Source organism: Phaethon aethereus (assembly GCF_964289735.1).
Source record: "Phaethon aethereus genome assembly, chromosome: 8".
Lineage (NCBI taxonomy): Eukaryota > Metazoa > Chordata > Aves > Phaethontiformes > Phaethontidae > Phaethon > Phaethon aethereus.
The window spans coordinates 3,413,904-3,441,835 of NC_138584.1; the positions used below are offsets into that span (position 1 = coordinate 3,413,904).

General features: G+C 43.3%; 1 protein-coding gene across 1 annotated transcript in view; it reads right to left on the reverse strand.

Annotated features, from left to right (window-relative positions):
- The window catches only part of LOC309407439 (uncharacterized protein C1orf21), a gene marked incomplete at both ends in the record, with an annotated part of 68,994 nt that overhangs the window by 21,343 nt on the left and 19,719 nt on the right, over positions 1 to 27,932 (reverse strand). The window contains one exon of the mRNA XM_082002969.1: positions 23,858 to 23,952. Coding sequence (XP_081859095.1) covers positions 23,858 to 23,952 — 95 coding nt within the window. The remainder of the gene's footprint in view (positions 1 to 23,857; positions 23,953 to 27,932) is intronic.

Genomic DNA, 27,932 nt, shown 5'->3' on the forward strand with positions numbered 1-27,932 from the left:
GCTCAAGATGCTGCAGATTAGAGGAAAATATCCAACTCAATATTGGGTGAAGAACTAGCTTAAAGCCCAATTACCGGCCTGGAAATACTCCTGTCCAACATTTAAGATGTCCAATATTTAAGAGTCCCAAAATGACTGTATGCCTATTATGGCCTTTACTGTCCACTCTGATTTTAATGTGTCCATCATCTCACCTTCTGCATCACCGCTTCCCAAAACCACCCCTCACAGCTGGGAAAGGATATGGAAAGACTCAAAACAGGCTCTGCCCTCCCTTTCCAGAAGGCAGCAACTCTTGAGGCAAATGTCAGCGCCAGCCGAGCGCGGCTGCTGCACATCAGGCCCAGCAGTGGCATGGCCACGAGACGAGCCAGCATCGGGATACGGTGTCTGCCGCCCTGGGAGGGTCTGGCAGCAAGAGAGGAGGTCTTGCAAGATCAGGCTGGCCAGGGATGGAACTTTCAACTCACCCACAAAGTTTCAATGGCTCCTTGATCAGAATGTGCAACAGCACCGTGAAACTCTACAAGATTAGTCTCCTGAAAGCCGCACATGGTATCAACCACCACTAAAGGAAGGTATTTCAAAATATCATCTAACTGGATCACCTGAGGGCACACATCCAAACCACTTCAACAGTTTTCTGTCTAACCTGTTCTCCAAACTCCCCTCCTGCAGGTTTTCTCAACTGCTTGTCTTTCAGTTTGCCACTTCCCTAAAAGTTCAAACGTTTACCGTGCTACCCAGCTTAAACCCTTGTCTGATGTCGTCTTGCATCTCTCAGTGGTCGCGGACAAAAGCTGACTGTCATGCCTTTTAAAGCAACCTTTTATATATTGGGTGACTTGCGTTTCCTTCTGTATTTTTAGGCTAAACAAATCAATTCCTTGCATCTTCCGTTACAGCTTACGTTTGCTAAACCTCCTATTCTTGTCGCTCCCCTCTGGGCTCTTTCCCATCTGCCTACATCTTTCCTACAGAGCATGCTTCCAATTTCGGTCACGGTATTTAAAGCTGAAATCAGGATGTATTTTTATATATATAATACATATATCACATGTATTGCCATATTTAAGAGCGAAAAACCCTCCTGTTTTTAATGCAGTATCTCAAACAGGCGAGATGAACCTACTGTATTCAGAGACGGCATTTCTCTGCCTGCAGCAGCCCTATCCGAGACTCATAAGCAAATGGACAGAAGCTGCACATGGCTCTACCAACTATTTTTACTGATGAGATTTCCCTAAAAAAAGGGAAGTACGTTTATTTTGAAAAGCAGGCTGGATCACGTATTTGGGGATGAGAGAGCCCAAGTCTTTCAAAAACAGAGGCAGCTCCGGTTCACATCTTTCCGACTTGTGCAAGCCCTCTCTCAATGTACTCATTTTGTTACTGTAAATCATGGTTTGCTGCTGAAAATATCATTAACTTTTATTACCACATCCACGGGGACATCTATACACGGTGCATTCATACTTCAAAAAAACGAGGTAAATAAATGCTACCGGAGAAGGAAGCTGAGCTCAACTTCTCTAATGGGTACATAAAATGTGTAGAACAGTACTCAAGATCTCTCTCAAGCCTAAAAGCTGGTGAGGATGATCTGTCTTCCACCTCAAATCTTGGATTGTTTAACAAAATAATTATTTTGTTAAATAAATTATCAGAAAGTAAATTATCCGCCTGTTCCATGACTCACAGTCCAACACATCTTCCTAAAATTAACAAAAATCACATGAAACAAGCAAAACAAGCATTCTTAAATAATTTCAATTTTGCTATTTCTGATCAAAACCAGCTTTCAAGCTTGCAAGTTGATTTCCAGCCATTTGCAGGTGCCAAGTTTTAACACATACTCTATTTTCTTTTTGAGTCAGGTGAGTGCAAAGACAAGAAAAACACCTCTAAATTTAAGAAGGTTGTCCCATCACAGGAATGCTCAGAAAACGATGGACTGGCATGTTACTACCAAGAGGTGCAGCACTGCCAACCAGAAAAGCTTTCTGTCCAAGCCAGAAGTATACTTTGATGCATGTTCACAGGTATGGTACTTACAACGAGGAGAAAGTTAGAGGTTAGTATGGAAATACTGTCTCATTTTTCACTGCAGTGTTGCAGTGTTAGCATTCAATTACTTCCCTACACTTAATTAACTACTTGTTTCATCTTAATGTGATAATGAGAACCTTAATTCAAACCATATACCACATCAATGATCCTAACAGCAAAAATAGATTTTATTAAAGTCACCAAAGCCCCATAATCCCTCTGCCTTTTTATAACACTATGCGCCATATAAAAGCACAGCAGCTGCAATAGGCCAAGAATCCTCCCTGATTGCTACTAACAACATTAGCAAATCAACTATTTTGAAATCAAAATCAGTAAGCTGCGATTAATATTTCTCACTTGTTCACCTCTCTGGCAAAACGAAGAGTGGCAGAGACACAGCGATCAGTGGCGCTCTCTGCAGATCCTGTACCTATGTTCAACCAAAGAGCACAGTAGGTCTGTTGTTCTGTCCAGACTTTCAACTTTTGAACAACCCATGGCAGAGACCCATGATAGGTATTCCTTCCTTGGCCTTCCTCTGGCCCAGATTTTGTAAACTGTTAAAAACAGACTAGAGACCTAGCAAGACCTAGCAAGGAACACACTTGACCTTCAAGCAGGCTTATCAACTCTCTCAGGAACACCAACAAATAGATTGTATGACTTTTACAAAGACAACTGGAAACACCATGCTTTCCGTGGCTGGCGCTTAGCAGCCAAATCTGACAATGCTTACCTAAAGCTTCTCAACCTGAAGGGTTGCAAAAACAGTTTTGAAACAAATTGAGGCGTGAACTGCATGTCAGGATCACTTTTTTCCCTACCAGTGAAACATGGAACTGCTCTCATTCCCTGACTCTGTTCATGAAAAGCACAGCCTCCCACATCATTGAGGCTATGGGACAGGACGTGACGGAGCATGTCCCTAAAGAACCATGTGCTTAAATTCCCTGTTAACAATTTTCCCGATGTAAACTTCAACCACGGCACACTTGGCTCGTGGATCTGCAAAGCACTTAAGGGCCCCTTCCATCTCATGGAGGTGCATAAATCCCACTCAGGCCAACAGTGCATATGCCCATAACGCCGCTCTCCTGAATCACGGTCTTGCACGACTCTTCCAGCAGAAGACCACATGTGCTGAAGGCTAATTTTGCAGCTATTAAACATCATGACAACAATGAATGACTTTATGCTGGAAGGACTTCTTGCAATACCACCATGTATGTTTGATACGGCTGGGTAAGAGACGCAGGGAAGGAAAGCCAAAGGGGAAGACAGGCAAACAACCAGCCACAGGAACGGCGTGGAGGCCAGCTCAAGAAAGCTGTGCCACATAGAGATAGAATTGATAAAATAACCTTCACTGGAGAAAGGAAGGGCAAACAGCAGATGGGGAAACACGAGAGGTACATTTTATGATGTTTAAACCTCACTTAACTCAACAGCTATCAAATGAGTGTAATGAGCAGAAGGAAATATGCTCCTTTCAGCCAAGACTCTACTCATTTCTTCCACATGAAACACGGGCAGTCACACATTGCCCTAAACCTGCAGCTATAAATAAGCGGGTAGTAACACTGCACCGTGCTATTAACGTTCTAGGACCATTAAAGCCTTTCTGTTACTATGTATAGGGCTTGCTCCTTTGCCTCGGCAAACGCAACGGCCCCACCGTGCACTGCTTCCAGGTGTACTTGTGCCAACTCCGCAAGCTCCTGTGCCTGTGGTCTCCCCTCTCCAGCCCATCTGTAGGCTTTCCTGCTGCTCAGACAGCGCCCAGCGAGCTACCTGTGATTACACCAACCTCCGACCGAGACAGCGCGTGGTTATCTCCCCTGTCCACTCGCTTCTGAAAGGGCACGTTAAGCAAGTTGTTAACCGGCCAGCGGGTGCAGAGAGTGCTCAGGATGTTATCAAGGCTTATCTGGGAACACAAACACTTAGATGATTAGGTGGTCTCCTAATCCTCAAATTTGGAGTTCAGCTTAAGCCTCAAATTCCTGGAGCTTAAAATCACTTTCAATTAATATTAGCCACGTTGCTGCGAGCTTGCCTGGAGGGCGGCTTTTGGCCTCCCAGATCCCCCAAGGGACCCAGAGGAGCTGCACAGTCACCTCCATGGACATTCGGCACATGCTCTCCTGGACCGATCAGAAACTCCAGCCAGCATTAATAATATAATGTATGCTCAGAGAACATTTTTCAGTGCCGAAAGGTACTTAGTTACCTCTTGGTAGGTCCCTCTCTCATTAAAAGTGCAGTTTCACAATCAATTTATGGCCATTTGACTTAGGTCTGTCACTAAAAGGGTCTCAGCCACAGACTTTTGGTACACTCCTGCCAGGAATAGGACTCGTCTGACCCTGTAAGGAGTCCTATTAACTCACTGATCTGCCTGAAAATAAAATTTTGAGTCTTTTTCGCAGGGTTCATTCATGCCAGTTGACCCAAATGGCTGTCCAGCCCGGCGAGTGCCAAAGCCAATGCACTGGGGAGGTGGCACAGCCCGGGGAAACTTGCCCCCTCTCTTGGTTTCCACCTCAAAGCTCACCTCTTTGGAAAGCTGTGCACCATTAGTTGTCCTCCTCTGTTCCTACTCTTACCTCGTCAGCCTTTATTTACTTATGTATGAATGCTACTGTGAGCCGGAACAAAGATGTCTCTACTGTAGTCAATTCATGGCTTCGCATTCACACAATAGCCTTCTCCTTCCCCTTTCTCCTACCCATGAGGTACCTTTGCAAAGACTTCAAACTATGCAACTTGTGTCGTTGTGTGATTATAAATAGTGCCCATTGACATGGCTGCAAAGAAGGTTCCAGAGGAGAAACCACAGATATCAGGACTCAGTCCGACCTCCCAAATGTTCAGTAAACTGGACTTCCCAAATGAATTATGAAAGCAAATTTCCCAGCATAATTATCTTGCTGAAAGACAAAAGGATCTTTCAGACATTTTGTTTAAAATTAACATCTAAGTATTGACTAAAACATTTTAGAATGACTGTCTATTTATCACAAAACCCAGAATACAGTGAATAATTTCAAGAGAAGAAAAATAATGTAATAACAAGTAACATGATTTAAATCTACATGCTGTACTCTGCCTCTTGTTATATTTGGTCTAAGCCATCAGCCTACTGTAAAAGCCAGCCAAGAATTCTTCAAGCCCTGCCAGAACTAGAAATACTGGCCAGAAATACTTGTCATATCACAGCTCAGTTTCCAAAAAGTAAGATGCTGGACTTCCACAGCCAGGAAAATACAAGGTGCAAAGGACAATAAAAAATGGACTTATTTAATATCATTGGACTGCATCAGATCAAATGAATCCAAGTGCTCTTAATCCTGTAGGACTGCAGCATGACAAATACACTTCATTTAGATACTCAGTCCCTGTGAGTCAAATCAGTCTGGAAGATTCAGCCACGCAACTGCTGGATGTTATTCAATTAACATGAGGCAATGATTTCCAGACCTCAGCAACCGAGGCAGCCTTCTTTAGAGAGCCAGACAGTTTTACCTTGGATTAAAATTATCGATTTTTCCACTGTGTATAAATAACAGCGTCGTCAGGCAATTTCAGATGAGTTCACTGACCACAATATTAATGGATTTCGCTAATTTTTTCAAAGCACTCATAAAGCACAAAACAATGGTGTCTTATAATTAGGTGTAACCGCAAAGGCAGCTTCTGCAATACATATATCTCCAAGAAAAACGTCTTGACACAGACATGCCCTTAAGAAGTTTGGGCTTTATATTTACTTACTGTAGGGTACAGTATCTTCAGCCACAGCCAGTCCTGTTCATTTCAGAGAGCCTACCTGTTGCAGTAAGCCCTGCTCCCAGGAGAAGGGTACCAGGAGGAATGAGTATCTCTCAAAGAAACCATACCTTTTTGCGGTTTTATTCAGGACTCAGACCTTCACTAATTCCAGTCAAGGTAAGATCCCATGTATGCTAGAAAGAAAAACTCAATCTTCATCTTGGATCAGTTGCAGGTGTGCAGATGCCCAGTCTCAAAGCCAGGATAACTGCTATAAGATCATCTTTTTCACCCACCTTACTTTCAAGCAGCAGCAATGCTCACCCATCCAAGTAGTATATTTACCTATTTACAGAGAAAACATGCCCTGAAAACCATCTCCGACTGGAATCGGAAGGATTCTTCAAATGAGATCAAGTCTAAGTATTTCTGAGGTACTGATTCTGGAAGAAACGTAAAGCAAGGTGTTTGTATTATTTTAAAGGAGATGATGAGGAGATCCCTTTCCAAGCGCGTTTTGATATCATATAAAGTTCACTACTTGCATGTCTGTGCTAATTAATCAGGCTGACTGAATCTGAGCTTTGACTAATTCCTAAGCATTGTATAACGAAGGCATTCAATGCTCTTCATGCCGCAGCCCTAAAACTTGCTCCCCCAGTTCACTCTTTGGCTTCCAATTACATTTCGCAACCTAAGCTTGTATTTTAAAGCAAATTCTGTAGTATTAGTATTTTTAGGGAAAAACCTTTATGTGGGAAAAATGTTGTAAAGTAACAGTACTTGAAACTTACATTTAAAAAAAAAAATCTCATATTTACATATTTCAGTTACATTGGTAGCAGTGAACATGTGATATGCTTTGATTTTCATGAGGCTTTTGCCACCATCTCTGTGGGCATTTTCATAAACAAAATAGGAAAACCAAGTCTGTTTTTCCAGACCTACTAGATGAAAGCACTCTAGGGTAAGTGCAAAGCTGGTCGGGAAGCCACACAGTAGGTAGTTTACAATGGCACATTGTTAAAATGGAGGAATATATCAAGTAGGATTTTGTTGGTATCTGTCCCGGAGCTGGATTTTCATTAGGGACTGGGATGATGAATAATAATGAATCGGAGACTACGGCTGCTTTCCAAAACCAGAGAGAGCATCAAGCCAGGAAAGACTCTACTTTGCAGGATTCAAAGTTAGCCTGACAACTCGGAGAGATGGACTGAAAAAGACAGGAGATGATTCAAACAGGGCCCAAGTGCTAGGTAATCACACTTCGGCAGGAGTAACCAACTGGATATGTACAACATGGAAACACCAGCCTACGTAGTAATTCTGCTGAACAGGATCTAGAAGCTTGCTGGACACGAGCCATCAATATCATGCTCCTGCAAAAAAGACAAGCATCATACTGATGCATGTAAAAGGTGTAACAAGCTGCAGAATATGTGACCTTCTTCAGCTACCTGCACCAAGAAGGTCTCAAAGAACAACTAGAGCTCTACAAAGCACGACCATCAAGAAAACACTTCACGAATTAGAGCTGCTCAGCCTAAAAGGTGACAGAAATGAGACACAATAAACTTCTATTCTCCGCACCTACAATGACCCCAAAAACCATGACGACATACACATCAACCATTAACTTGGAAGTTTGAGTGGCAATGCTGTTAACTATTTCACAGCCCAACATTTTGATGGTGGTATTGAACAGAAATCCTTGCTTTGCAATCCAAATGTGCCTTCCTGACAGCTATCGATCCTATTCCTAGTCCAATCCCATGACTTTGTTCCTGACAACTTCTTTATTCACGTGAGGCAACAAGCTTGAAGCAAGAACAGAATAATTATTTGGTATCTACCATCCCAGCGTTAAGTTCCTCTAAACTCAATTAATCACAAAGAACCTCTGTCAGCTCACAATTTGCCAGCAAGATACACCAAAGCGATTTCACATTCTGCTTTTGAAGACAAGCTATTAAATTCACATACTGTACTACTTTAATCAAGAATAGCTAATTAAGCTGTTCCCTTGATATGAATTTTTATCATTCTGCACCAGCCATACATCACTTTTGTAGGATTCAGACTGTGGCCATGATACATGTTTGTAATCTGTCTTTCCAAATTAATCTGTCACCATTTGTGAACTCAAAGGGGACACAATACATTTTGTCTCACTGGTAACTGGGCCAAGTCTGGGGACACTGAGGACTGGAGGGCGAGTGATGCTGGAGCACCACATCACAGAAGGGTTTTAGCAAAAAGCCAAATTACAAATCCCTCCACAGTTCGTCACCCAACATGACACAAAAGACTTTCTTATTATTTTAGTGCTTTGTGTTTGCATCGCTTTTATCTCCTCAAGTGAACTCAGCTTTATGCACTTTGCCACCATCATAAAAACAATTCAATAACTTACATTCGCATAGTAATCATCAGCATACATAATGCAGGAGTCATAAGTACAGGCCATAAAACCAGGGAGATCTGTAGTGTTAGATTATTAAAAACATTAACATACGATAAGAATCTAAGTCTAAATTTATTACAAGCAAAATTCCCCAACCATTTTCTATTACATTACCTGAGCTCAAGGACAGGCTAATGCAATGCTTTTCTAGAAAAAAAAAGCAACTTCAAACACAGCAGTTATAGGAACTAGATTTTGATCTCTTCTGTTCTAAAGCACTCACAGAAGCATGATAGAAAAAAAAAATTACATCACTATTTGACTACGTGACTTAATAGTAAGAGAAGGGCTTTATGAAGTAAAAAAGTGAACAAAATGAAAACTTGGCCAAGTTTTCCAAACCAGTGGGATCCTTAACAGGGAATGCTCTGATATTATGCTGTGAGAATCTGCTAGAATTTATCCCCAGGAAAATAAGGAGTATAGAAGACAGAGAAGATGGAGAGAAGACACATCATCTCATCGAGCCTTTTGTGATTGTACACCATCAAGTCAAACCAAGCCTTCCATATACCCTTTTGACCATTTTTATTTAGGCTCACCTTTTAGAAGTGTTGATGTGAACTGGCTATTTTCACACTCACACAATTTTATTGAAACAAGCTCCACTTCCTTCTATTCTCTAGAGAAATGCAGCCATGGCATTAAAAATATTCAGATTTAGTAAGCACACACCTCAAAGCTCAGGCTACAGGCTCAGAGGTGGGAGCCTGGCAGAACAAACCATGGGGTGGTTTAACATGGGACCGATGGATCCCCATCTCCATCAAGACTCCACGGAACTGCCCTGGAAAGGCCCCTGGGTATGGACAGAAAAGCAGAAGTGTATAAGGGCACTTCATGAGGTCACTTGTTTTTTAAATGAAGATAGGAAAATGATCCGTGGTGAGTATTGTTCAAGTGAAAAATCAAGTACAGCCAGAAGAACAACTTCCAAAATGCAACCAAGCCCACAAGGAATATGCAAGTCCACTCGATGAGCCTTTGAATTGGCTGGTAGTGCTTGGGCCTTTTATGTGTTCTTCCCATTTAACAGTTAGATTTGTTTAGATAAACTCATAAATATGGTTATTTACATAGCAAGATAGAACGATGTATTTAGGGATTTTAAGAAGAAGAAAATTCTTTCATGCTAATCGTAAAACGAAAGCATGCCAAACTTTAACTAAAGAAACATGTTCTAACACCAAGAAACTTTTATAATTAATCCTTGCCTTAGATCATCTCAGAAAGAGTTATGAGTCTAATTAACATCCGTTGAGAAATTGCTCATGTTTCTGAAATCGCTGAAACTAGACACTGGGTAACAGACAATCCGTATCCTTTCTATCCCATGACCAATTTATGGCTAAGCCCTGACTCACCGCATTAAGTCCGAAAATATTTCTCAGCAGTAGCGATAGCTCATTTGCAGGCACAGGCGAAACGACGGACACCGTCGCGGGGGTATAAAAATCCCCTCCGAACTCCTCCCTCTTTACAACAAGACTGAAGACAATGTCTTGCTAAAGTCTTTTTTGGGGGCAGCTTTTTTAAAAGAGCACCGGGGCTATTCTTAGAGGAGTTATACGGTGTGCAGGCTGCGGCTAGCAAAGGCTTGGCTGGCGGCCAGCCCCGGCTGGGTTCGCTGCAAGGCTGAGCAATGCATTTAGCTTGGTAAAGGATTTCTGCTTGCCTTTTCTTTTTACCAAGGCGGGGGGGGGGGGGGAAAGAGGATGCAGAAAACTCAATACACAACCCGCTAAGAACAAGCTGTACTTTGGAAAGACGTGCCACCGTCTCCTCGCATCTGCCGTCACCGCTTCCACGGCGCTGCCAAAGTCCTGTTTCGTTGCTGAATGTTTTCCCTAGGAAGGAAATGAGTGTAAACATTGCTGCAGAGACAGCGTTCCCATACGGATGTTAATCTTTGGAAACGCTGGGCAGGACGGAGTGACTTAGAGAGCCGGGAGAGCTCCAGAAGCAACAAATCCCACAAATATACAAGTTACTAAACTTGTGCATCCAGCCAAGCCCTTATAAAAAATAAAGCACATTTTTACCTTGACTCTTAGAGACCATGAAGCAACTTGACGCCAGCTATTTCAGAGCCCCACCAGCCACCCGAAAGGGCTGAGGATGTCTCACGTTGAGCTCAGGTACGCTTGCTAAGGCAATGCGCTCTCCGAGGCTAAAGAGGGAGGGCAATGGGGCAAACCCGCAGCGTTTCACCGGCAGAAGTACGGCATTGCCAGCGTCTCTCCAACCCCGAAACATCCCCTGGCTTCCACCATGCCCGACAGTCAAACCTGTCCCTCCTCTCTCTCACAGCAGCTTCATTTCTCCAATCGGCTAAAGAAAAGAAGAAAACCAAGGGAAAAGGGCGGCTTGACGCCCGCTCCCAGCCGTATCGCCTCCTCGCACCGTGGAGTCCGACATCCCAACGTTGGGGGAAGAGGATGGCAGCACCTCACGCCCTGCTGCACACCATGCCTTTACCCTCTCCAGCGTTTGCCTTTCACTTTATACCTCGGGGTTTGGAAACTTACCCCCAGCTCGCTCCCCTGGAAATACATGGATTTTGGAATAAAAGCGCTGGTTTGGATGGCATTTTTGGAAAGATTTGGTAATGTGAGAGCCCCTTTTTGCTGTGTTTGCAGGCAGAGCAGCCACTTCTGACTCCCAACTACTGCCTGCAGGTGCTGCTGTAATACAAACTACATTTAAATACATATATACACACAAATATAATATTATTACCTTATTAAAAAGCATTGGGTTTGTGTTCCCATGCATAGACTATCCAGCAGCTTATTTATTTTATTTAAAGCCACCTGTCTTTGATGCTACCCCATGGAAAGATTACATATTAGATAAAGCAGCACGCAGAAGTACGCAGCCAGCGCGGTTTGCGCAGATCGAGTGTGGGAGATGAAAGCGGAGCACCGAAGAGCCGCGTTTGAACTCTAATGCCGCTTCTTGCGGGAGCAAGGAGCAGAGACTTTAAAGCCAAAAAAAAGGTTTTCCTCCCAATGAGAACAAACATGAGACTGTTTGGTAAGCTGCATATTAGCTTAGTTCAGGCTTACTTTGCTATCTGTGTAAACTACTGCTTCACATTGAAATTTATTCATGTATACAAGAGATGTATTTCATAATATACCTACACACAACTGCAAACTGCATCGTCCTCTGTACGCACAAGAGCCCAAACTATCTGCCCAGCATTTTCATACTATCAAAGTGCTTGCTTTTACAAGCATAAATTTATTTTCATAGGGTTTTTTTTTTCCACCCTGACTTTGGTTTTCTTTTTAAAAAAAAACTCTGAACCCTTGAAGGTTATAATATTATATTGATTCCCCTTTCTCACAGTCCAATTTTCTACTCCTCTTTCCATCAGTTGAAATGCAGAAATCCCTTCCAACACACGCACTTGAGTCTCTCAGCTGCCTGCAGAGCAGCTGGTCTCGGCTATCCGCAAAAGCAAAGGGGAACAACCGAAGCTGAAAAGGGAAATTATAGTGTGGGGGGGTGGAAATCAAGCTGAGCCCCTTCCAGCCCAGGTTTAAGCACATGTAGTACAAATGGAGAGATATACTCATCGTTTTATCCTTAGAGGTGGCTGAAGCATTTGTAGTTCAACTGGAGGCAGACATGTGAGATAGGGAATTTCACATCAAGTAGCCGGAGCTGGCAGCGATGCCGAAAGGATGGGCAGTGCCCCACTGCTGGAAGGAGAGGGAGTTTACCGCTGCGATGCTGATGCGAACCCCCCGCGTTCACACAGTCCCACCTCCAGCCTCCAGCCCCCTGTTTAAAACAGGAGTGTAAGCTGCCACCTTCAACCTCCTAAGAGTAAAAATTTTTATGGTCGCTCTACTTGGCAAGTGCCTAACCGATGCTCCAGGCATCTTACATAAATAATAAAAAAAAAAAGAAATTGAAAATGTTTCTCATTTACAAAAAGAAAAAATATCCTCCAATTTCAGTTCATTAAAATAAAAAAAAAATCCCAAAAACATTACCTTTGTATCTCTCCCCTTCACAGGTCTATCACATTTCTAGTTTCTTTTTTCAGGGGGCTTGTATAAGGCATCAGCAACATCTCAAGAACACCAGGAATGTCAGCGGTCTCCCCTATCCGTGCGTGTAGGTGACAGGAGCCCGCTTTCATCCACCACCAGGAATAAATCCCCTCCTCTTGGCTCGCTCACCTCCTCCCTGCGGATCATCCCGCAGCTTCACACCGCCCTGGAGACCTCTGCGGTGGCCGCCCAGCACCAGCAAACCCCCTCGACAAGGCAGACCAACGTCGGTTCAGGAACGCTGTTACCTTCCCAACAGTCCCAAAATATGTGGCAGCAGGAGAGCAAACTGTGGAGCACCTTACGTCTTGGGAAGGTCTTGGGAAGACCTGGATTTGCCAAACCTGTCACCCTGAGCATACAATAATTAAAGGTAAAGAGCTCAATGAGCCGGTTAATACAGCTAAGGAGCTTCCCCAACGGCCGTTTCCAGTTCTCTTTCACTTTCTCTAGAGAAGACATCACTAAACCACGATGTCTTCCGCCCGCACGTAGCCTTCACTTGCAGCGCTGTCCCAGCAAGCCTACGCTGATAACCAGGTAGCCCAGGCCCTGCAGAGACCCCTCATTTCCCTGAAAGACTTAAAAAAAAAAAAAAAAAATCCACTTGAAAATGTCCACTGCGATTTCAAGTAATTTCATACAAAAAACCATCATTTTCTCCGCATCGGATTTTAAGTATTTACCAACTTCATTCACATATTGTGATGAAGCACAATCACAATATCAAGCAAGGAAACACAAAACAAGTGCTGCAGTGGTGAAAAACATTCCTGCTCAATAACGAGGCGAGCATACAATTGCCTAACAGGTAGAAAACTAAGAAAAACAGCAACTATTGAAACAGCAGAATAACATTTCGTGCTCATTCAGTACAATAGACATTGTCTTTTTGAAGAGTAGTTAAATAATTAGTGCTCTCCTGCTACAACTTTTATTCCCGCAAGTACTCCTCCCTCTTGATCTTCTACTGTTCCATGTTGCTTCAAAAAATATTTTTTTGCATTTCTTACTAAATAACCAAGATGAGCGGGGAAAAAAAGATGCTAAAAATAATTTAGGGGTTGAAGAAAGTCTCATACGGATCGGACAGTGGAAAAAGTGGCATTGTTTATGTAGAAAAGGAGGCAAACTGCAAACGTTTCAAAACGACAACGGTGCAAAATGGATTAGGAGCACCTGGTTTTCTAACCCCATGACTGAGGAGTAACGGGGCTTTTTAGAGAAAAGCGGCAAATTCAAAACTGAAAATGCTCACTTGACAAAAAATGTTAGAAAAGTTTGTTTTTCAAATAACGATAAACTAGCTTATGAACATGCTGCTATCACGTGCTGTTCATGGCAAAAGCTGAAACCTGCCTCTTTGAAATGCTCCACGCCGATATGGCCAGTAGGACCATCAGAGCGAAGCACCGAGAGACGGGAACAGACCAGTCTCCTACAGGACAGCGCGGGGTCTGGCCACAGCAGTCCCTGTGGGATTAAACTGGGAGAGATCGTGTAAAATCACCAGAGCCCTCACAACACACCCAGAGAGAAATGCTACGAGTAAGCTCCCACCTACACCAGCAATGCCCCATCGAGATCGTTTTTAGAGCCGAGTGGCCCCAGCTGCCGCCACGCGGATTTAACGCCGCGTAAAACGTTGGCTGGTGGTAAGGCTGCCTCTGCTGAAGGAAACCTGCGCGTTTCACACACGTTAGGTGCGTGTCTCATTAAGGAAGCCCTGTGGGCTAATTAGGCTGCCCCACTGCCCATGGGAAGGATGCCTCTGCTCAACTAGGGCGGGCTGAGAAGTTCAGGATTGCAGAGAGCCCTTTGAATCTCTTCTCGTCTCTCCTTGTAGTGTTTCTGCTCCTTCCCCCCTCCTCTGCCCACCTTTCATGTTTTCTCCCCTTCCTCTTTTACGCCTCCAACCCCTTTCTAGGATGGTCCTTTAACACACGCTTGCTTTCAGCAGCCGCTAACACAGATTCCTCTTTGGGGCTTCGGACCGTGCTCCCCGCAGCAGCTCTGCTGGCCACAGAAGATGCCACCTTTCTTGCCTGTCACTCAAGAAGATGCAGTAAATTCCACCCCAGAGAGACATCCAGCATGGATGTTGAGGTCCGCTTTGCACTAGAGCGCTGTCAAGTGTCATCTGTTTCACTGCGTTTGAGATCAAACCAGCTGTCACCAACCTCAGAAGCCTGCAGATGCAACTTCTTCCCTAAAAATATGAACAAACCCCATCCTTTCATTAACGGTCCGTCCTCACCTTTAAATTTGATCTCTAAATCTCTACAGAGCCACCGTAATTCAGTGTGAGCAAGCTGAGCTCCCAGCTACCAGAAACCACTTCTCTATACAGGCCAGGGGATCAAAGTCTTGGCATCGGTCAAAGAAACACGGAATAAAGGTAGGAGAGAAGGAAGCGACTGTCACGGGACCACAGCCACTGCAGAACATTAAATCCCGAGACCTAGGTTACGTAGAGCAGACAACAGTTCATTTGACTGGCTTCAAGTTCACCTCTTTTAACTGGTCTCCTGGAGAGCAGCACTTTTATGTCCAGAACATACACACAATGCCCATGGCCTTGATAACTTCAAGCACAAGGATGATGGTAATGAGAGGATTTGAGAAACACTAACAAGCTCATGGCTGCTGGTGGGACAGTATCCTTGGAGCTATGGGGAAACGTCACCATGCCCATCTGCCTGCCACTGCCAGAGCTCACCGCAGCAGCATCCAGCTTGGGCTTCAGATGCTGACGTTTATAAATCCTGGATGATGTGGTCTGGAGAAGTCCGACAGGTTTCAGCAATGCTTTAAGTTTTACAGTTTAGGTCCTAGAAAACTCCTGAGAAAAAAGATGTCCTTGGCAAAGCAAATTTTCAACCAGTGCCTGATGATAAAAGGAGAGCAGCTTGGCTGGACTATTAAGAGAATCACAGAGTAATTTGGGTTGGAAGGGACCTTTCAAGGCCATCTAGTCCAACCCCCAGCAGTGAGCAGGGACATCTTCAACTAGAGCAGGTTGCTCAGAGCCCCGTCCAACCTGACCTGGGATGTTGGGGCATCGACCACCTCTCTGGGCAACCTGGGTCAGGGTTTCACCACCCTCAGTGTGAAAAATTTCTTCCTTCTATCTAGTCTGAATCTGCCCTCTTTTAGTTTAAAAAGGACCCTGCACTTAGTCTTGTTGGACCTCATGAGGTTCACACAGGCCCATCCCTCGAGCTTGTCCAGGTCCCTCTGGATGGCATCCCGTCCCTCAGGTGTGTCAACACCACCACTCAGCTTGGTGTCATCTGCAAACTTGCTGAGAGTGCCCTCGATCCCACTGTCTATGTCATTGATGAAGATATTAAAGAGTACTGGTCCCAACACGGACCAAGAGGACCCTGAACGGAGCGATGCAGCTTATATTGGCAGAGGATTTCAAAGCCAGCAGCATCATTCACTCCCACCAGCAACCCTGCCACCACTGGCGACTCCTCTGTTTCGTCAACAGCCCCGTGTCCATCCTCCTCAACAGCATCTGCTTCCCAGAGAGGGAAAAAAAAGAGTCCTGGGCAGACCCTCCCGCGTTAAAATGATACAGGCATATAAAAAACACAATCTGTATGGAAAATGATCTGCTTCCACAAGTGACGGGAACATCTCTGCAGGTTTTGCAAGAATCCTTTAGAGCGACGATGTAGCTGATCCTGAACGCTTGCTCCTGGCACCTGCCCAAGGCTCCTGGGCATTAGACCTTCACTACTATTTTTTTCCCCTAGCAAACGTTAGCAAGACTGCAATTACATGTTACTTCTGGACACTGTTATTTTAATATGCTTAGAAAGAAATCTCGTAATTTTTTTTTTTAAGCTTTCTACTTTAAAATCACATCCACCAAGAGCCTGATAAATCGTATCGCACGATCTCTCAATAGAGCACTATGAAGATTTACGCAACAGAGGGTGAAGACTGAAACAAGGTCTGAAGAAATGCATCTGGAGCACAATTAACCTTGTATGTTATTTTTCTGACTTGCTAAAAACATTTTTAATAGTATCCACTTATTTTCTAGATTTTCAAAAATTAAATACTAGAGGAAAAATTAATACTTCTTCCACCAAAACCATTTTTAATGGACTCCAGAAGAAAAAGAATATTAATACTCAGGGCAATCATTTACTTTGATGTCTATACAATATGCAGTGACCCGTAAGCGGAATGAGCTAAAACTGTCATAAATTCATTATGAGAAACCATACTTTGAAGGATATCACTGCAAATTTGAAATGAAATGGGCTATATGGAAATAAGCTAATTGCATGGCATTTAAAATAACTGGTTCTAGTAACAATATCCTTTCCATGCACGTCTATTTCAGCTTAAAATGCATTTCTTCCAAAAATGTCGGAGAAGCTGGTTTATGAAAACTGAAGCGTTGTAATTACTTAGCACTGATAGCGATAGGGCAGCATTCATTTAGGATCTCAGACTTTGGAGGGAAAAAAAATAATGAAAGGATGACTTTATAATTTCCATTTCCCTGGGAAAGGGAACCTGGGAGTACGTGCAGCATAAAATGCAACGATCCAGACCCTACCGATGAAAACCAGAGGAAAATACGTCCAATTAGCAACTATATATTCCCAGGGGAATTTCTTATCATCTAATAAAAGTAAAAATTCCTCTTCACCGAGTGGGGCACATCATTTGCTCTGCCTGGTCTGTCCCGGCACCGCTCAGAGCTGCTCAGCCTTGAGGAAAAACCACCTTTGCCCTCGCGGCTCCCCGGGGCAGGGAGGCTGACGACGGGCAGCCCGATGCGTCTCCTTTATCCTAACACAAACCCCGCCACCTCCGGCAGAAAGGAGCTGGATATTACACTCGTCACTCCTTCATTTAGTTACTTTTAGATTTGAATCCCTGGTTTTCATTTACTTACTTATTCTGTAGCTGCGTTTTGTAGCAGCGGCTTTTGTTCTGCGGTTTATTTCTTGAACTCGAGAGAGGAGCAGTCCAGATGGGGAGCATCTCTGCGCTGGTCTGTGAGGAGCCTGTGGGACCTGTTTCCACAGACCTCCCTCGGGCCCTCAGGATTTGGCTGATGCAGCATCTAAGCAAAGTGGATGCCTCTGCTTGTGGGAAAACGTGTGGGGGAGTAGACTTGCTTTGTAGCCCTCAGCTTCTCTCTTTTCCAGCTCTCAGGACTATGGGAGATGCAGCGGGTGGGCGGCGCAGCAGCCCCTGCACGTTACCAAGTCTCCATGCGCATCTGGTGACACTCACTTTGTCCATCTATTACACTTAGGCTCCAGGAACCAAAGAAAAAGGGCATCTCAATTTCTTTTTTCCCCTCCCAGAATGACCCAAGCTGTACTTTTCAATGTTTCTGTGCTTTTCTCCCTGCCTGGATTCCAACACAAGAGCCACCATCATCTTCAAGCATTTTGTTCAGCTGAGGCTATCTGAAAATAGGAGAAGGGAAAATAGGGCGACAAGAGGCAGAGAAGTTAATAGCCTCTCCTTTCTTTACAGCAAATATCTAGATACCCGTCCCTGACAGCGGATGAGCAACCAACACGATGCAATCATCCCAACGCTCCGACCTGGAGCTGACGCTGCACCAGCGGTGGGACAGGGTCTCCTGGACACCGCTGCTGTATACAGCACTGAAAGCAAACAAGGGGTCAGCACAGGATTTAACATGCCGAAACTTTTCAGGGGAGACAAAACCCAAGAAAACCTCTTCTTTCTTGAGGGCTGTTGGTCTTGGGCATTTCTGGTGTCTCTCCCCTTATAAGGCGAGCACAAGCAGGTTCTATCCTCAAATTGCCTGTTTCGAAACACACTATCGTTGCAAAATGCTTTAAAAGAAATCATTAGGAAACTACAGCCTGAAATTTTAGTAGTGTACATTAATATGATACTAATTTTAATTTTTTCAAAGCTCTTCCATGTATTACATGTATTTATCACAGTACTCTTGGAGTCACGCATTTCAAACACAGCAATTCAAAGCTTATCTAGCAATAGTAAGCAGCGGTGGCTTTAAACACTTTAAGTACCAAATTAATGGTATTACCATCCTTAAATTTGCACTTGTGGTATTTTGCATATGTAGAAAGGAAGATACCACAAATACCCACAATAAATTTAACCCCAGAGAGTGGTGGGCTAGCTATCTTATTTCTTCATATTTTCTTTTTAGCACCAGTTGGGCTGCTTGGCAATAGGTATTTTCCTAAATCGATCCGGAATTCAGACATATTTGCATTCCACGTCACAAAACATTCATGATTGATGTATCTATAATACGTATTTTGCATACTGTGTACAATATAAATATTTAAATAGGTATCTTTCCTTTTACATATTGCATTTTATGTAGTTATTACAGTTGTTTCATTCCTCATTTTCTGCTAGACTTTTAATTTCATACACTTCATCTATCAGATGCTACTGTCTACTTTTAACATATCACTGCAGAAAATGATAACTGGTGTTGAATACAGAGCCACAGAGACTGAGGTTTTGCAATACTAAGTATTACGGAGCTGAATGATAAATGGAGAACAGCAGCTGGGCTGAGAAGCTCGAGACATAGTTTGGACATAACGGCGCACGCAAGGCTGACAAAAATTGCATTTGCAGGTAAGTGGAGTGGAAATTTATACTTACTGGGGGGAAAAAAAAAAAAGGCAAAACATTGTTCATGTTATTAAAGACCGAGTGAGAGATAGCAAGAGCAGCGGAGAGAGGCAATTTTCTTCCAACTCCAGCAGGAATTCATCTCAAGCTCTAACATGCAATTTCACTACGGAGCTTCGGGGACAAAACAGAGGATTATACCCAATTGTTTTGAGGGTTTGGATAACAAAGCATAAAAATCCTAACAAGTCGCCTTTTGTGTCAATGCAGACCAGAAGAAGATTTCTATTAGCAAAAGTTACAAAAACTGAACTGCAATAAACATCAAGTTAATCACCTAACACAAAAAAAGAGTAGCTTTAGGTATTTGATATTTTCAGAGGTATCTGTATCATTACAAACTGTCTCGGAGGAAAAATGATACAGCTCATCAAGTTTAGCAAAGCAACGCTAAGCTGCACGAATACTCCACACTTCTTGTTTTACCTTTTCTGGCAATAAAGTTTTACAATGGAAAGCCGTTAGCGCTGCGAGAGTATGGAAATGAGGACAATTAAATTTGTCCTATTACGCATGTTAAATAGGCTGTTATGATCGTACTCTGTCTACTTAACGTGTTGGCGTAGAGCTAAACAGTGAGTCCTTTCCAAACAAAAAATTAATAGATCTTTAGGAATGGTAAAATGCGTTATTTATTCTGGTCATACCTGCTTGTAGCAGGTATGTTTTAGAATAGATTTAGCCTTTTAAAATATTAATCCTTCCTGATTTTTTGCGTTTTAGCTTTCCAAAGGAACAAAACCAGGTATGTGATGTACGTGATTAGCCATGATTAGCTGTTGCTAATACTTAGGGCAAAAAAACCCCATCCAGATCTACTGAGTGGTAAACTCAAAGTTGGTAAAATTCTCTTTGTTTTGGAGAACCCTCATCATAAAACCCTTAAACACGGTTCAGTACAGAATAACCAACCCATAGTTCCCCCAAAAGATGGGGAACGCAGGAGAGCTCACCTCTGCCCCAACGGGGTTTTGCTGAGCCACCGTGGATCCACGGGGAGTTGAGGCTTGGTTTTAACACATGGGGGTTCACCACCTCGCTCGGTGCGCTGGCACCAAGCTGCGCGTGGAGGCAGCACCGTCTCGGCCGTGCCTGAGCCACCATGGGCAAAGCCAGCCCGCCCGCCTTCCCAGCCACGCCAGCCCGGGACCCCCGTAAGCCAGAAGCGGCCCTCTTGCTGGTGTGTGCACAAATACCCATCACAGCTGCCTCTTCAGCTCTGGGCATAACACCACGCTCATGACCTTCTATGCGCAGTCACAGCTCGTTTGAAAATTAGCACAATTTCCATGTTATTTTATATATTTTATATATATATCTAGTCCAACGGCTGTGGCTAAAAAAACATATATAGTCTTGAAAACCGGTACAGATGGCTTCTTTCATCTATCTACTAGTTCTTTACAGATCTGACTCCAAATGCCCCCGTTGTAGTTGAGCAGCTACTAAAGCGCATCGTGTAGAGCGCCAGCATGCAGCGTAACCCCGGGGCTCCAGCACCTAACCCTGCTACAGCCCACCCTCCGCAGGCTGCGAGGATGTGTTAACGGCAGCGCAAGATCTTCCCCTCGAAGGGCAACAGGACCGGCTTGGTTTTGAGGGTGGAGATGGCTGGGCAAGACGCTCGGGAAGGTGCCGGGAGCCAGAGGTACCAGGAATGAAACCAGGACCAGAGAGATCCCGGCGGCAGGTGGAAAACGGCAGAAACAACCTGGGTAAGGAAGCGAGTCGGGCTGATAGTTACAGTTTTCCTGCTGTGTCCGTGACAGAGTCTGAAATGAGCTTGGCTTGTTTATCTTTTCTTATTTCCTTCCCCCCCAAGTCCTGTCAAGAGCCTACATTTTAATTCAAGGGGGGCCTTCGATTCTGCCAGGAAATGTCTTCACATGGAACATCTTCCATTTCACCCGGCATACAGCACTAGCACAGCACTCCCCTTGTCAATACATCTGAGGAGTATTTCTGCTTTACAACGTCCACTTTGCTCAAGTTTTGAGCCCCGCTTAAGCCTCAGGCTGAAGCTGAGGAGATGGTGATCCACTGACAGAGCCTCCTCCCTCCCAGGGATGCCCACGCATGTACACCCATCTCCAGTCTCTCCTTAAACAGAATAAACGCCTGCCACCCTGACCACGGGACCCCAGTACAAAATGACAATTCGCCTGGTGTCTGCCTTGTCATGCAAGTAGATAAAGAAAATGGGAGGACTTTTTTTTCTTCCCTGACTCAGAAATACCGCAACACCAAAGGCAGAGATGGCACCACATCAAAGAGCCTAAGTTATAAGGGAAGCGGTTTTATTTTCACTTGAGCAGAGATTTTTTTTTTTTTTTAAAAGCAAGATTTCAAAATAACTTATAAAAGTAACAGTGATGATAGTGGGACTGAAAACTTCCATGGCATCTGAACAGCATCATTCAAGCACAAGCATCCGAGGATAAGATAACCCACGCCGCAGCAGTTCCCAGGGAACCGACTGTAATGACATTCAGGTTACACATCTCATCTGGGCCGCGTTTCTGAAGGAGATGGGAATTAGCAGCCCCGTGACAATAAAGAAACGTGGGATTAAGAAATGAGGGAGGAGGGAAAAGGGCCGGTCGATTCTCTCACCGCCTTTTCTTGTTCCCAAAACTCCTGTTGCCTGGAAATGGCTGATGAGAAGACGGGATTATGTAAGCACTTGCCAACTTTTCACACGTTAAGAAAACTAAAGCCTGAGTGATGGGTAGCTTAACCCATCTTCTAAGCAGTGAACTAAAACATGTTTACTAAGGAGAACTTGAACAGTGAAACGCCTTTAAAAAACCCAGGAGTGATGAGGACTTGACAATTCCCAGGATTAGAAAGCTGCATACATTACAGACAATGTAATCTCCTTATAGTAAGATGAGGAAAAGGAAAATAAAGCCTTTTTGGCGTGCAAGATGGTTTTTGTTTTAAAGTATATACATCCTGCCTGACTGAAGACTTTCTTGCGTTACTGTCTTTTTTTTCTTTTCTCCTGACAGACGTGACAGAGAAGCGAGCTACCCTAGCCCTCCAACACCGTATTAAGCTGTATTTTCCAACAAACCCCCTGCTCCCATCAAAGATGATCCATTAAAACAATAAGCGCTGTGCAGTAGAAATGTCTCTTCATAAATTTAATCAGGCTAACACCTAGATGCTACAAGAAAGCAGGCACCAACCAAAGTGCCAAAATGTCTGTATCTAATTTCGAATACAACTTCAGCGACTGCATCACCTCAGCAGATCTAAGCTTTTCTGGACTATTCCTCGTTGTCATTCAAGTGGCATGTTACCTTCTGCAAATACTCTAATTTAAATACAGCTGAAGGCTAGTTTAAAATTTAACCTGCTAGGCTTTTTTCATTTTTTAATAAAAAATCCCCCAAAACTGGGCATTGCACTCATTTTCCCTTTTACTCTGTTTACCAGCAAAGCACTGGGTCTCTAAAATGAGCGAAAAATTTTTGTGATCACACTCCTTCCAGTTCAAAACAAATGTGCTTACACTGGCGACAAAGCTGAACACGCTGCAGCTGCTAGAAGAGCTTTCTGAGGCACTAAAAAAATCTCAAAATCCTGCTGCAAGCTGAAGTTGCGCTGTCCACCGGAGCATCACCAACGCAAAACTGCAGGTGGCAACTACTTAATCTGGAGACCAAAGGAAAAACCATGTTGTGTGCAGCTCAACCACCACTCGAGCAAAAAGGGTAGGACAGCACACAGCAAAATGAACTCTGCTATTTACTACAGGAATGCACGTGTAGTTGTGTAACGCAAGTGTAGTTGTGTAACGCAAGTAACGTGCGTCTAGAAGAGGGAATATCCAGGTTGCCCGGAGCTCACTTACATCTTCATGAAAAGAAAAAATCCCAAACAGTGGCTTTTTGTACAGCTGCCCAACGATGGCAAAAGGCAAATCCTCAGCTGGTGATAACGGTTGTGGCTCCACTGAAATCTGCTGACGATGTTCCCCCTTCGGTCGTACTGACGGAGGGAAAAAACCAAACAATCCTACGTGAAGAAAAGCTGCAGTGGATAAGTGGAACCAGATGTGAAATTTTGCACCCAACTATTATAATTGTGAGATGTTTTCAAAATGTTAAACTGGGCAAAGCCCCTGTCAGCCAATTACAAAATCTACATTCCTTCAGCTCTGGAAGAGAAGAAACGACTTCTCAGAAATGCCAGAAGTGACTCAACCGTGACTTTTAAGCCGCTTCAACAGCATTCTAGTTATTCCAAGCAGTACTGAGGGTTTACCTGAGATTTCCTTCCCGTAAGCGTAACTATGAGCCGGCAAGGTGCTCAAATCAGGGAAAAAGAAACACACACAAAATGATCCTTGTGACCGCTGTGTTATGAATGTATTGCTTTTTCTATTCCGGACTGCCTTCCCTGTGAATTTTAAAATATGTAAAACCAGGAAGCACAGAGCAAATAATATCTACGTAAGTAGGTCATTTTCTTAATGGCAGTGCGCTGTTGGTTTGCTACCAACTCGTTTGCAATATAGACACATACATTTCAAAGCGCGTATATTTGGATCCGCAAAGGTGGTGAGGGTGTACAATTGTGGAAGCACTCGCTCCGAGATCAAGTAGAGCCTAATGCAGGAAGACAAGCAGGAAAAAGTCATATTTTGCACCTTCTATATGAGCTTCACAGAGAGTTATGACGGTTTCGAGAAAATCCTCTTGTCGCGTATAAGCTGTAGCTTGAACGTGCTGCACGTTGCATATTTCATTACAAAAGCAGAGCCACATTATTTCATTAGATAAGTGATAAGTTCAATCCTTACCAAGTTTTCTTGGTTCCTGGCTGCTATTTTCTGATCATCTTCTCCCCCATTTTTCATGTATTTGACCTCTTCCACTGGTTTGATCCTATACTCATCTGAGCACCAAGGAAAAAAAAAAAAAGAAAAAAAATTTGAACCGGTGTAGTTCAGCAGCTGGGAAAAAAAACCAAACTAAAACCAAAACAGCTGACTAGAAAAGACCCTAATTAAGCAAAGCAACTAGGAATTACACGTATATAGTTTCAAAGGCTTAAATGTGACTGATACCGAGGAACTTTTTCCTGACTGAAGCTTCAGTAAGAATTTCCAGTTCTGGCTTCAGAAATTGTTCAGTAGCTCTCTGGTCTCATATAGCCACGGCACCACAAACAGGGGGATGTTTGGTATGTATTTCCCCCCAAATCCCTACTTTTTTGCATAAAACGTTTAATATGAACAAGTTCTGTGTTCCTGCATCCTCACTGGATTTTTATTATCAGTGAGCAAACAAGCGACATACAGAAGTCACTAGAGAGGAGTCCACTCATGGGTATTCCTTGCATTGAAAAAACCTCTTTTGAAAAGCAATGCTGATGGAGGCTATTTAAAATTTAAGTTAAAAGCTAAAGAAAAAAAAAAAGCTGTACCAAAAACCTCTGCATTTTTTTCATCATTTTGTTTTTCCTGCACTAACAGAGATAGAGCAAAAGTGCAGAGTCATATAATGATTTCTGGAGAAAAGGCCCCGTCCTGAGCGTCTTCCTCTCCCCACTCTCCCCCTCCACGACCATTTTTCCTACACATGAATGTTACCCAGATAGAAATCCATCGTGAAAATAAGTGATGACAAAAGTAAGATACCCGCTTTGCCCTTAATATTTATCAGCGAGGTGGTTCAGCTCTCTTAAAATAATAAATTCCCAGCTCCAGTGCCAGTATAGAAATATTAGCTAACATACTTGTGCTACCCCACAGTAAACAGCCTCACCCAAAGCTTGAAATAAAGGGATTTTTTTAATTTGGAAATTTGGGATTTCGGGAAAAGTGATTCTTCTCTCCAGCCTGCGAAGGCAGTGCTTGCAGTACCAACACTGCCTTTTCTCAGCGGCTTTTTGCTCCACTTATCTTTGTAACACATAAATCTATCGGACAAAACACCAGGAGTTTTCCACCCATGCTCCTCCAGCCAGGATGTATAATGCAGAAGAGAAACTTTACCCCACAAAAGTGGAAAATGTTAATACAAAATGAAATAAGACACAGTACAGTGGGAGTAAGAGGCAAAACATGGGCAAATTAAAAGAAACCCCACAAATTTTAGTCTTTTTCTTTGGGTTTTCAAGCAATTTATCTCAATTGATACGGGAAAAACAAAACACAAATGGATTTTTTCTGGGTTGCATTGTTAAAAACAAAAATAATCAAAACTATTTAGAAGGAAGCTTGTTTTCAGGAAACAATTAACCACAGAGTATATAAGTTAAATAAGCCTAACTTTGAAAGACAAACTTTTTTTAAAAAATACAACATGGTTTTGCATTTGGCCTAGTCCATATCTATGCTTTTTTATTATAGAGTTTAAATAAAACTGTGAATTTATCAAATAGCAGCATCTGAGATGCAGAGTCCCAAAACAGATGGAAGAATTTAAGACAATATTATTAGATTGGTAAATGTGAACAACCACTCTGAATTTTTTTTTTTTTAAATGTAGTTTAGCTAGCCTGGAGATGACAATTCATAAAACCAAAAAGGCTGAACACAATAAAGCCTGAGAATTAGAAGTACTTGATTGACTGCAATATCTAACTTAAATTTTTCTCTTGCTTCAATGATCTCTGTTGTGATTAGCAATAAAACCCTCATGCAGAAAAAGCATAGAACTCCCACGGCGGCATGTATGGATTTGAATAGGAAAACAGGAGGAAGAGAAAATAGCACAAGGGAAGTTTGCACAACCTGCAGCTAGTCCACATTAACCAAAAGAGGGGCATGTTCAATGAGTAAAAAATGAGTAAGGTATGGAGGTCCTGACATTCAATGGCAAAAATTACCTCTGAAATGTGTCTCCTGCTTATTCCATGAGATTAACTGTGATCGAACATCGAGCGCACGCCTGGGCAGCAGATCACCCTGTGAGGACTTTATGTAAGGGATGCTTCCTTGGAAGACATTGTCTCTTGTAGCAAATGGACCAGGGCACTGATGAGCCCATGACTGATAATCAGTATAATCAGATTTATCTATGAAACTCTGATACAGTTCGGCAGCATGGCGGCAAAATGGGAAGGAGGGTTTTTGTTGGAAACTTAACTCTGTATCTCTTCTCTAACTGACTGTAAGAGTGCTGCCAGGCATCACTGTTTGGGCCAGAAGGATGCTCTGAGTGACAGTATCAAAAGCCTTACTAAAATCCAGAAAAACTACACCCATCACCTTCCCTTCGCCCACGAGGTGGGTGACCTTATCATGGAAGGGTATCAAATTAGTTAAGCAGAACGTCCCCTTCATGAACCCACGCTGACTCTGCCTGATGATTGCATTACTCTAAATGCCTTTCAACAGCGCCCAGCATGATCTTCTCCATAACTTTTCCAGGAACTCTTAGGTTAGACTAACAGGTCTGTAGTTCCCTGGTCCTTCCTCACACCCATTCTGCAGATTGGAAAAACACCGGCTAGCTTCCAGTCAGCAGGGACCTCCTCAGACTCCCAAGACCTTTGGTAGAGGATCGAGAGGGCTCCTGCCATAATATCCGCTAGCTCCTTCAGTACTCTGGGGTGAATCCCATCAGGATCCCATCAGGACATCCATCCCCGTGGACTCGTGAACATGCAGCTGATGCAGCAACCGGTCCCTTACAACTTCAGTGTCCGCAAATGGAAAGTCACCGTTCCCACACTCGTGGTCTCCTGACTCAGGGGACTGGGCAGCCCAGGGTCTATCAGTATTATTAAAGACCGAGGCAAAAAATGCATTGAATGCCTCCGTTCTTTCTTCATCCCTATTAGTCAGGTGACCATCTTCAACCAGTATCAGTCCCATGTTTTCTTTAGTCCTCCTCTTGCTATTAACTTCAGTGGAGAACTCCCTGAAGTGTATAGGATTTATAAAAAGAATGAATGTTAGAAAACCTGTGCACAGAGTCAGGTCAGGAGAGGGTAAGGCTTACGACATGGACACGGGACATTAAAGGAATACTTGAACTGCCTGTTCCCACTCTTTGTGGTTGTGTGAATTTCTAGGCTATGCTTCCTTTCCAGCTTCAGCTCCACACGAGTCTTTTTAGACATCATCAACAAAGTTCTCAAAAACATAATTTTAAATTCACGTTGAACATAGGCACAGATCCTTCAAATGCTGCATCATTTGCCAGATGCATCGAGTAGCTCTGAAATGGTGGCAAAGAACTTTGCACAGATTTCTTCTGTAATTTCCACAGATATTTACAACAGTGTTAGTAAACATGCTTCCCCCCAATACTTTACTTATGAATACAGTACCTGTTCAATTATCTGTGCAGCATAGCACAGCTGGCATTACTCTTCCCTCCATTCTACCAACTGCAGAAAAAGTGCAGATACCTGGACAATTCAGCAGCAAGAAAGTTTCCAAAAACAAAACAGTCATTTTTCATTACATTTTCGGGACAAGTTGAATACACCATGCCAACCAGCAACTCTTACTTCAGAGAAAACCACCTTCTCCTTAGGAGAATACAGATGAAAGAACTTCAGGATGTCAAAGTAGAAAACACCTGCTTCTGTAGGTGTTAGTAGAATTACTCTTCTAATAGCAAGTGTCTTGCAAAATTAGTATTAATGTCATGGATCTATTATATTATATAGATAGATATTATATATCTATCTGTATCTATTATATCATGTTTGAGCATGAGAAATCTCTAGTTATATCTCAAAAAGCAATGTAAATTTGACACAATCTAAAGCTAAGGATCTGCTTTGAAGGCCAAGAGACCACCTCTTGGGGATGAGGCACATTACGGAAGATGCAGGCTTGAGTGGCCAACGCTCAGGCTTCAGTGCCCGAATAAACGATTAACAGACAGGAGTGCCAAGCAGCTAGCAACTCCACC